Source organism: Mercenaria mercenaria, chromosome 3, assembly GCF_021730395.1.
Source record: "Mercenaria mercenaria strain notata chromosome 3, MADL_Memer_1, whole genome shotgun sequence".
Lineage (NCBI taxonomy): Eukaryota > Metazoa > Mollusca > Bivalvia > Venerida > Veneridae > Mercenaria > Mercenaria mercenaria.
This window is the reverse complement of record NC_069363.1, coordinates 65715662-65727922: the sequence shown is the minus strand read 5'-3', so window position 1 is coordinate 65727922 and position 12261 is coordinate 65715662. Positions and strand designations below refer to the sequence as shown.

The 12261-nt window shown below is 33.7% G+C and overlaps 1 protein-coding gene across 1 annotated transcript in view; it reads left to right on the top strand.

Annotated features, from left to right (window-relative positions):
* The first annotated feature begins 1028 nt into the window (after positions 1–1028).
* The window catches only part of LOC128555692 (uncharacterized), a 35617-nt gene continuing 24384 nt past the window's right edge, over positions 1029–12261 (top strand). The window contains exons 1-2 of the mRNA XM_053538809.1: positions 1029–1137; positions 3508–3787. Coding sequence (XP_053394784.1) covers positions 1136–1137; positions 3508–3787 — 282 coding nt within the window. The 5' untranslated portion in view covers positions 1029–1135. The remainder of the gene's footprint in view (positions 1138–3507; positions 3788–12261) is intronic.

The window sequence follows — 12261 nt, the reverse complement described above, 5'->3', positions numbered from 1 at the left end:
TATTTATACATGCATTGAAGTTATAAACTCGGTTATTTTAAGAAATTGACAACGTGTCTCTGGCCGCAATGCTCTAACGACGGAGAAAAAACTGCAGCGGTTTTGATATATTATCAATCGACTTTTGCCATCGGCTGCATTTTAAGATGTTAGTCGATATGCTTTAGGCAGTTTCTCGAACTGAAATGTTTAATGCAGTCTATACGATTTGTATTGAGGTTTAGATGTAATTATAGACGGTGTCGTTGCAAATGCCCAGTGTAGGTAATTTAGATATGTCCGGTCGAAATATGCAAGTTACGAGTACAAAATGTAAAGCACTTACTTTTCAACAATTGACAAGTCCGCAATTTAGAAGTAGAAATAAATGTACAAACAGTATCAGTTACATCGCAGGGTATGTGTATGAAGGTGTTTCAACAGTGGTCAGTTAGCCTACCCAGTGTTACATGATCCCAGGTCGGAACTTCCTTGTCCACTTCAGGTTGTTGACAATTTCCTTACAAGAAACTGGAAGGCAGTCTTGTACTGTCCCTACTGAGCTGTTCAGTCACATTGTAAGCCTTACATTCCGCACCTTCTACTTTATTCAACAAATAGCACATTTTTTATCGTTTTTTTTTTTTTTGTGTGGAAAATATCACATATTTTTCTTCATCTAACAATACTAACATGACCGGTATGAGGAGCGGATGCCTTTAGGATTGGACTTTCTGAGTCTATAGTAGACACATACAGCTTGCATCATTTGAAATGTGGCAAAATGATGTTCTATACGAATGACTATTATCCAATAGGTACGTAAGATTTGCAGACTGAAATCCTGAACGAGACCCTATCTTCCAAAATGACCAAAATATAACATTACCAGTATAAAGGGCGACACATCCAGTCGTAGCTCGTGAAAATTAAACTATATCGCAAGGGAAAAATCTATTTCATAAATATATATTACGTTATCTTATTTTAAGCTACATGTAGTCACATTGAGCGGAAAAATGTAATTTTATTGCTATCTAAAAATATAGTTTGCCTTGAGCTTCAAGGAAATGCGTTTGCATGAAATCAGTTGATATTTAAAGGAACGTGTAAGGGCCTAAATAGTGTTTGAGGCGGATAGAAAAGCAGACAGAAAATGTAAGAATATTTGTAAATTTCACTTTTTATTCTAGTAAAAAATTCAATATATCAATGAAAAAAAAAAGCTTTATCATATGTGCTATTTGTTTGGCGATGGATGTGAATTACATTTCATATTATTTTTTGTTTGTCTCTTATAAATCTTTCATTAATTTTGTTCTTATTTCCATAGTAGGGTAGAAATAAATTCATGATTAAATCTCTGTCATACATTGTAAGCTGTTGTTTTGGTAGTTAACAGACGTCGTTATCTATCGGGTATGTTTTTCTTTGAATTTTTACTGTACAGAGAAAACACAGTAATTTGGTTTTATTGACAACTAACAACCATAGTATCAATATCATAATAATTAAAAACTGGTCATACAAGTGGAAGTGATCTTACGTCTCGGTGTATGTACAATATCAACGAAAATGCTAGTTTTATTATACAATGTGCCAGATAACAAGACAAAATAAGATTATTATATTTTTGTCATTTAAATATCATGTGTTAGAAAATGTGGAAGGATGTTCGGGGAAGGGGAGAAAGAAAGGATCACTTTTCAAAAGGGTCCCAAAATGCAGCCTCATTAGGCCACTAACCACAGCAGTATAATCGTGCACGCGCACAAGACTAACACACGCAGACAAGTACGCACTCACGCACGCAGCCTTGTATAGTTAAAGAAATTGTAAATAGACAAGTTGGACAAACATCAGAGGCACCGCTCAGGAACGGCCGTTGGCAAAATAATCACGATATATGGTGGGTAGTCATTCTCATCTATCAGATGTTCGTCAAAATCCCGAGACACGTTCATCCGGGGAACCACGGTAGACCTCTGGTATGCGAGAATGGTGGGTAGCTAACATCACCCCAAAACGGAAAGGAGGGAGGAATGGTGCGTAAAAAGGGGAACGGGTGATAAGAAATATCACACGGCCACCATAGAGAGAATAAACATAAACGAAGCGGACGAAAGTCAGGTTGAATATCACTGTGTACATTCCTTACTGAATTCTTGTCCTGTACATGGAAGAAGAAGTAGAAGAAGAAGAAGAAGAAAATAGGAGCATCGCCTTGGAACTGTCATTAACCTGTATAGAAGCCACTTGGGGTTTAAACGCGTTTTGCGCATGTCCATCTCTTCCATACCCTTTCTTCAACAAGTTAGGCAAGACAGTGTAAATAAAATAACACTACGCTAAGAAAGGCGTTTCAAAATTTTCCTGATATAATAGATTTGATAGTAGAAACAACCTATGTACAGATGTATGGTTAATGCATCATCCGTTTTATTAGGTAATCGATTCTCAATCACTCTACGGTAACATGCGATATACTAGTATACCGAATGAGACATACTATCGAATTAAAAAGTGTGTCATTCCAGCACGTGCACAGAGCGTCTGACTTCTGATCTTTCGGAAGAATATGCATTTCCTCGTGCGTAATAAGCGTCCACATAGCTTGTCTGAACCGCAACGTCTTGCACAACAATATGGCAGTACTATTTTGTTTTATTCCAAAATCTACCTTTGAACTGATACACGCATATTTCTGCGCAAGCTGATGGATTGTAACGATTCCCGATTGAGACAGTGCCTTATTTCATATTAATTTTGGTTATTAATCGATATCTGACATAGCAGTATTGACCATATCTGATCCAGACTGTATAAGGGGAGCACATCATTTCTTGTCGTATTTGTCCTTGTGGAGCAAATCATAACGGTATAGACTTTGATGAAAGTGTGAATATGTTTTTAGTATTTAGTAAAAGATATGTTAATGTGTGTCAGTAGAGCCTAAATTTCGAAAAGGCATGAGTGTTACTTTTTATGCCGCCATATTCATTTGGTGTGTGTCTGTGGTGTGTGTGGGGGGGGGGGGCATAAAGCGTTGCTGCTGTACGTACGTCCGTACGGTCCGAAAGTTCGTGTGTCCAAATCCTCCCTCTGCTAGCCTGATTTCCTTCAAATTTTCAGAGGAAAAAAAGCTTAATGTACAGGTGATCATGACGGGAGGACATTTTGCTTTGACTGAACGAGCTTAATGTGTAAATGACCATAATGGAAGGAACAGTGTCTATTTTACCGCTGCCCAACTCCTAAAATACACTTGAAAAGATATGCTAGAATGTTTCACAAATGAAGAACATGGATGTTAAGATGACTTTAAATAATAGGCTTTTCCTGAGCTATTTTTTTCATAAATTGTGACCCTTTATTGATAAAAACTTTGCTATTTAGATGATGGCGCAGTATGTTGGGGCATCCTTGTTCTTTGGACACAATTCTAGTGTTTACATTGATTAACATAGCAAAGTTTTCAACTTTAAATATACGGTAATGTCAGTTTTGTTACTTGACTTACTGCTCCAGGAGGCTTACAGTGTTTATCCTGTTGGTTATGGTTTCATGCTGCCTTGGTCACAAAGGGAGGAGTCAAGACAGATACCGTTATAGCAAGAACTACAGGTTTAGAAGACCGACGATTTTTCCCAATCCTTTTACAAGTACAATGATGCCGCGAACGACGACAACAACATTGCCGCCACCAAGCAGACCAATCGATTCCCGAGACGACATTGATTCCGCAAGGATCGGTGTCAGAATACCACCACGAGAGTGTGTCATATCCTATAGCGATTTCGTAACGCACGTGAGTTATTAATAATACTTATCATGTACACTGTATTGTGAATCGTATGAATTTAAGGACGTATACTAATTACTTTACCGAATGAAAGTTGCTGAATTAGTGACTGATACGTTTTAATATTAGACAGCTGTAAATGATTAACGGCAAAGATTACATAATTCCAAACACTACAGACACCTTATTTGCGCTGTTAACCCTTTACACATGACATGCAAAATGTGGATTAATTAAACAGTAATTAAATTGCACCCTAGTCGTAACCGCACTTTCTGAATAAAAACACGAATGTACTGTATCATGTGCATATTTTTATCACAAAGTTGAATGCACCCTAGTAAAATGGTGTATTTTCCGAGATAAGTTTTTCTTAAAGTCAAAGATGTATTTCTAGAGAAAGGTTATATGTACATATAATTTACATATAATTAGTACAAAAACTAAAAGGGAATAGTAAGAATACTGTTAGCATGAGTAAAGTACATTTTGCAATAGTTCAGTTTTGGAAAATTAAAAAATAAATTCATAATGAACACTTACATAGGGCCTACAAATTGTCCTAACTTTTTATCATTTTGTAATCGAGATACGAATACAAAAGAATAAACAAAATGGTTTTACTGTTTGTTTGATATATTGGTAAAACAAAATAAATAAAATTCATGATTGAGGACAATGGTATAAGTAAATAAATGGCAAGGTGTTTTGTTGATTCTGAACGTGTTTACACCCATACAATTTTTCTTTTACGTAATGCAATTTCATGAATATAAAACATGTCAATTATGGAAAAGAATTTGTTTATCTCATGTAGCACAGTACATTTGAATCAGTAACGTAAACGCCATACTCGAGTTATTCAAGACATTTTCAATGAAAGTTATAACCTGGAAAACTAATTTCAATACTTTGTTTAAACTAGTATTGTCGGAATTATAAGAATCGAATCCTGTGTCCGGTTAATCACAATTCATCTCTAATTCCGCAATACTCCCGTCATCTAAAATATATTACTATACTGTAAGATTTTATGGCATGACATTGACCAGTAGTTTCTGCAAAATTAGTCTCCCTTGAATATACGCGGATCGCGGACCCGATAACGTTTATCGATAGACAGTTTTACTATAGATTTATATAGGAAAATATATTTCAACCATTAAAAACGTATTTTTATCGTTATTTAACAACATTTTATAACCTCGTGAAGTAATCTTCATTTTTTGCCATTTATTTCAATGTATTTTTTATTGATGTGGTACCAAAACATTTTGCTTCCATTTTTGTTTGAAGTTGATGACTATGGTTTCTATGTGTTTCTATATAAAAATGTGGAATATATCGCATATGTCAGGTTTTAAAAAGCTATAAATTATTTTCTATCAAAATGACATTATTTTATAACCTCGTAAAGTATTCTCCATTGTCTGAACATTGTATGGGTATTTTTTATTTTAAAATTGAAGAGTGACAAATTGCTTCCATTTTAATTTGAAAATGAAGCAATCACAATCTTCAGGACTCTTTTCACATAAATTTACTTGACGGTATACGGCAAGGTGTATCAATGTGTTGTATATCCGTTCGAGAGTTTTATTTATTTATTTATCCGTCACTAGTGCCAAATTATATAGTCTATTTAATACTAGGATTAAAGGTAAAACTTCTTTTGAATTGGCAAACTTTAAGTAACATCATTGGTCTTAAAATGTCCGCATAAAATTGAAAAGGCAATTAGAATTAATGATTACATAGATATACTGCTATATCATAAATAAGTTAACCAGAAATTTTGACAGAAGTTTCAAGATCAGTAAAGCCGTATCTACACAAATATTGCACAGCTTTGTAACATTTTATTTTAATAATGCTATAATACAACAGTATTGTTATTTTTATACGTTACGTAATTCCCTTAATATTAGAGCAGACGTAGCAGAATAATTCATGGAAAGAATAGTGGTTATACAAATGTAAATATATGAGTCCTTTGCAATGTGTTTAATAACACTTTCCAAGTGAAAAACAGTCCTTTCGCTACTTACAAAATGATATCACATGCGCAGAAAAGAAAATAACGATTTTGCGCATGAGATATTAAATCGCCGGGAAATGATATATTATTCAGGTTAATACACTAATAAGAAATTTACATTGGTGATTTTATGCAGTACAATAAATTTTGATATTATATCAATTTGTAATTATTATGATAAAGTAACATATTTTCTTGTTAAAGCATATATGTGAAGGAAAAGTTTGCTTTTTGATAAGTAACTCAGACATAATATTCAACTTGTAAACCACATTAATATACTTAAATCGTTTTTTTCTATTAATAAAGTTAATAATATATATACAAGAGTTGTTAAAATACGTAGACTGGCTCTACAATTTTGTTCCTGTTCTTTTTTTTGCAATTTAGTATAACTTGTACCGTTATAACTTCTAATTTGTTCGCTCATAAGAATTAACGTGCAAACGACCTAGTCGACGTGTTGACATCTTTGAAGTAAAATCATCATTAACATAAAATTGATTTCCCAACTCCATGAAGATAAGTTATAACATGTATTCGATGACTCCTTAAAATTTAAAGTAAATTGGCCATTTGAGTTTAAAACAAACAACAACTTGTCAACGGCATACGAGAATGCCTTGAAGTCTGAGCAAAACATTAAATGGTTTAAGAACTAGGGAACATCAGCAGAAACTTTCGAGTTACAGTAGAAGACAGGAGTTGTAGCTGAGTTATCTTGAATACATCTCGATTATACATTAAAATTGATTTTAATAACTTGATAGGGTATAACATGAACCTGTAAATAACTTGTATCTATATCTCCAGAGAACATAATGAAGAAGAAAAAAATCATATATCTTCGTGCTTTATCTAAATATGTGCCGCGCTATGAGAAAACCAACATAGTGGCTTTGCGGCCAGCATGGATCCAGACCAGCCTGCGCATCCGCGCAGTCTGGTCAGGATCCATGCTGTTCGCTTTCAAAGACTATTGCAATTAAAGAAACTGTTAGCAAACAACATGGATCCTGACCAGCGCAGACCACTATGTTGGTTTTCTCATGGCACGGCTCAATTTCTTCCTACGCTTATTCTTTAAATGTTGTGCTTATTTTTAATCACAAAAGTTGTCCATAATAAGTTCTGAGGACTTTAAGGAAAAGATGAATCACGGTGGGGAATCACATGACTTTAAAGGATAGAAAAATAAATTTCGACAAGCATTATAAGCTGGTCTATTTTCATTGCTCGTATAAAAGACACGCCAATTAATTGTATATTTTTAGTTCGTTATTTTTTTAAGCTATAGTAAACAACACCAATTAAGAAATTGTGTTGCTTCTGATATTTATAAAACAAAGAGGACATTTGTATCCCTATATTGATATAATGTATTTGTTTGATTTTTCTGAATTTGCTAGTCACAGAAATACCCGATATCGAGATTAAAGAATCGCATCCTTTACTTTTAGGTTTAATTTTACCATGTTAAGGAGAAAACATATAATTTTACCTGAGTGCATTCAACCCACTGGAAAAACATCTTAACAGGATTCAGTATATTGTATGCACATAATTATGATAACCAGTAAAATTTCTTTTAACATCATATTCATATTTTGCGGTTACCTCTTTGGCAAAACACTCGTTTTCATCTGAAAGGGTTTTCTGTTGTAATGCGTAATTGTTACAACATATTTCTTGCTTTAAAAACTTATGTGATATGAGTAAAGGTAAAAATGAATTTTATTTCCCGTCGCGTGAGTAGTTTTATGATTTTACTTAATGGGTTCAAATAAGGCAAAGTCAGACACTACAAAAAGATAAATGGTTGTTATAAATGTACGTTTCATGTCACCCAAACCTTGAGGTCTAAAATGTGCGCCGCCATGGGTGTTCACTTTTTCTTACATGTGTTTATTTTGGAAAAAAAAAAATCTTGTCTAAATTTCAAAGACCTGGCTCTGTGTTCACATATTTTTTGTTTTTTGGTCTCAACTTAGATTGAGTTTGAAGTTTTATTGAACAGAACACAACAGAATATTTAATTTGACTTAAGCATGTACAGCTTATCGTCCATACATTCTTATATACTTTTCCTTGTTAAAGCACTCTTACGCTAGAATGACGTCATGTTAACGTGCGGTGACGTCAATGTTTTTGTTGCGAGCAAGAAAGAGCGCTACTATGGTTTATCTTCTTTTATAGATTAAAGACCCACCACGACCTAGTGACCTAGTTTTTTCGCCCACAAAACTTCATGAAAATCATTCTTATAATACAGGTAATATACAGCTAAAGGTACAGGTTTTCAGGTGGACAATTTAGGCCCTTCCTGAATAAATGTGTGTTCACAACTTTATCTGCAAACTTATTCAGTCATTCTCTTTTCAGCATAGTTTTAAGTATATAGATGAATAACTGTCTTACACTGTAGAAACAAAATGTGATCGAAATTTAACTAAATACATTGATTTATTTACATATTACTACATTAATTCAATACAATTTTAAGACATTAAACACACTGTCTTTGCCAAATATATGTCACTGTTATACAGTTATTTCGTAGTGCCTCTTTAAAGGCATACTAGAATCGAAGTAATTTATAGCAAAACCGTGTTTTAACACTATTTTACATTCTGGCGGTAATACGTCGTACAAATAATTTCACTCGGACTGCGCCCTCGTGAAATTATTACGCTCGTCGTATAACCGCCCATCGTGTATAAATAGTGTAAAAACACTCTTTTGCTATAAAATATTTATGAAATATCAATTTTACTAAATGACAAATCAAACTCAGCTGAGACTGAACATGTTTTGTGAACATGGAGCCTAAAGCTTAAATATTTAGGATACTTTAGATATCAAGCATGTATCATTTTGTAGTGGTCTTCTACCAAGTTTGTTCATATGATACCCTTGGATCAATATTGGCTTCGCCCTCAGGATTTTTGGTTTTACATAGACTGATATAAGATTTTTTTTAAAATGCAACTTCTTGACTGAAACCGTACTTGACAGACCTTAGATATTTTTCATGTAATTTCATGTGGCATGGTATGGTGGTCCTCTATAATTATTTTTCAAATGATGGCAATGGGGTAAAAAAACCTGTCTAAAACATGAAGTATCAAGTCCTTTATCTTTTGCGTTATGTAGATGTTCCTAAGCAATCTGGTTTAAATCTTAGCTCTGTGGTTAAAATTGTTCCCGCCCAGGGGCCACTTGTTTTGCATAGACTTATATTAGAAAAAACTTTTGGAATCTCCTTGTCTATAGCTGTAAAACCTAAAGGCTGGACATTTGGTATGTAGCATCGTCTAGTGGTCTTCTACCAAGTTCGTTCAGTTCTTGCTATTTGGGTCAAATTTCGCCATGGAGCCATTTATTTTACTTTAACTGATATAAGAAATCTATAAAACTCCTCTTCCGTTCTAAAGCTATGGGCCATTTAGCTCGACTTATTTAAAACAAATTTGTTTCACCACAAACACTTGGGATGACGACCTCCTCACACCCCCCCCCCACTCCCTTCCCAACTGTAAGCCAGTATTTTTAAGTATTCAACATAGGTAGAGAGCATAGACCATTTTTTGGTTCAATTTCACCATATTTAAATTAAAGCACTCAAAGCACTGATGGAGACAGCAGTTGCTGCTAATCATTTTGTAAAAGTGACCTAATGGCCTTGTTTTTAATCCCAGAGAAAACGGTTTCGAACATGGCATTGATTTTTTTAAAAAATCAAACATTTTATCTAGGATTTATGTAGATCTGGTAGAATATACAAACTAGATATCATTAACACAAATACTCCTTAGGTGATGTTGAAAATGGGGTCTATACAATGTTTACAAAGTTAACTATAATTTGAACTTGTAACCTAGTTTTATTACCAGAGGTGACCCAGTTTCAAATTTTGTACAGTTTTAAGAAAGACAAACATCCTGATGGCTACGATTGACCGCAAATCAGTTAAGACATTTCAGATACAAATGTAATACCAAATTTGAAATCTGTTATTTGAAATTTTTAAAGGTGAACATTTTAAATATACTCAGCAAATTATTAGGATAATGATGTTTACAATAAAAATTGTATAACGGATGGCACATGTAGAATGCATGTGTCAAAATATAAAGTGTGACTGAAGTGCAAGCATACAATTATGATTGTTACAATTGTTAATTATGAAGTATGCATGGTCCGGTCTGATTTCTGCATGTACACGGTAGGCATATGTACAAAGTCAATGTCCAACAAAAAGTACTAAGACCTAAACATTCGTGTACTACATGCAAAATGAAGAAACGAAGTACCGAAACGAAAGTCCGTGTCATGCGAGTACCGTGTGTTTGGATATAGTATATTTCAGATTTCAAAACAACCGCCATTAGAATACCACTGGTACAATAGTACACCTTACGAACTTTTCAAGAGGAAAATGAAAGCAGTTACCTGGAAAGTCTATTAAAGTTTCTTTGGGTCTCTTTAGACAAACACTATAATCACATCATTTTACAGATGAAACTAGAGGCCATTACCTATATCATATGTACTTACTGACATCATTTTGTGGGCGAAACTACACCTCATTTGCTAATAAATCATGGTCTTATTGTTATCATTTTATAGATGAAAATAGATTTCATGAGCTTTATAATACTACCTAATAGCATCATTTTGTAGACGAACTATATTCCATTAGATATGATAACAACATGATACAAAATATCTGTAAGTCTGTAGATAGCAAAGTCAATTCTCTTTTCGTTATGGATCAAACATACGCTTAGTAAACATTTACTTACCTGGCAAAACAAGTTTTCTTAAATTAATGCTTTTTTTTGTAAAAGAGTTATACGAAGAAATAAAGGAACATAACTCATTATCCCAATTAACATCATTATATATACCCTTTCATGTCACTCAAACGGGTATAAATAGATAATAGATATTCACGCTTGGTAAACAACAGGGCTATCTTTTTCAGAGGTATACGGTAAATCGTTCTGTCGCAACTTTCGAGCTACTACAGGTTGAGATAGAAGAACGTCAACTTAGGTGGGTGTCATCATAGTTTTTGTATTTTTACAAGCTTTTTATTGAATATTAAAAATCGGGGAATGGTAGGCGATGTAAATTTGCTTTGACTTTAAAAGCAACTTAAACAGGGGGGTGGGACGTATTTCCAAAATGGCATCATTTGTTTACTTTTTGACATAAAAGAGGACATATTTTGCAGCGGTAAGTGTGTTTAATATATACAAGTTTTCAGACGATAACGCCAAGTTGGTGGCCGTATAATTTATCTTCCATAGGATTTTGATCTTATATGTTTATCTTTGTTTGTTAAAAAGTTATTGAAGGTACAGTGCCAGTTTATAGTGATGAACAAATCGTAGCCGTGCGTGAAAATGTAATTCCTGTACAAAACGAACACTTTACGTGATGTTTATTGATTTGGACGTACATAAATTTATACTGTAACTGAATATATTTATGTGCTACTTCTGCAAAAATATTCTGGTACAAGCAATAATTTGTTGTTTGGAGTTGTACACACGACATTTTTGTTGTGTGATTGTTCTACCAGGAATATGTATAACTACATGTAGTATCACAATTGAAACAGTTTTCCTATAATATATGTATATACAATTGACATTATAAAAATGTCAGTTTATAAAAGTTTTCAAATGGTACAGCTCTTTAATATCATTCTAATAAAGTCGCAAATATTATTCATAGTTTGTGCATTAAAATCATACATATACTTTCTTCATGTTAAACTCGCGTTTTTCTTTGCAAAACCCACATAAGTCTTGTAGTCCTACCTGGGGACAATTATTTGCATGTAAATGACACTGATGCGTTAAATCATTTTAGATCTTACTATGCAGCCAACACGCAACATTGCATTCTTCTTCTTCTTTCTTCTTCCTATTATTATTGTTATTATATTATTTTTATTATTAAATTAGTAGATGTACTCAGCACCCTTTCATTATGAACACATTTACATACAGAGGCAGTCACTCCAGGTGCAAAATTCATCCTCTTTCAGTACAGACACAGAGCGATCTGTCCAGAGCGACTGGGCGGGAGAAAGGTCCAGTAATAGAAAGATAAAAATCATTTAGAAACAGGCATTTCTGGCTTACTGAACTTAGCTCTTTTTAAATCATTAATGTGCTTAGTGTAGCACTTTTTCCTTGAAAGAACCAGTACAGACCTCATTCTTCGGTGGTCTACTCTTAAAGAGTATCTCGTAAATTTCAAGTACTTGACTGGTATTTGAACCTTTGACATTTGGATTGAAAGTCAAGTGTGTCACAAATACATGTATACCAAAGTTTCATTGCATCTTTTTCAACAACACTTTTTAAACCTAGCTTACTGTGTTGCATGTAGGGTATCTTAAATACTGTATGATTTTTAAGATTGT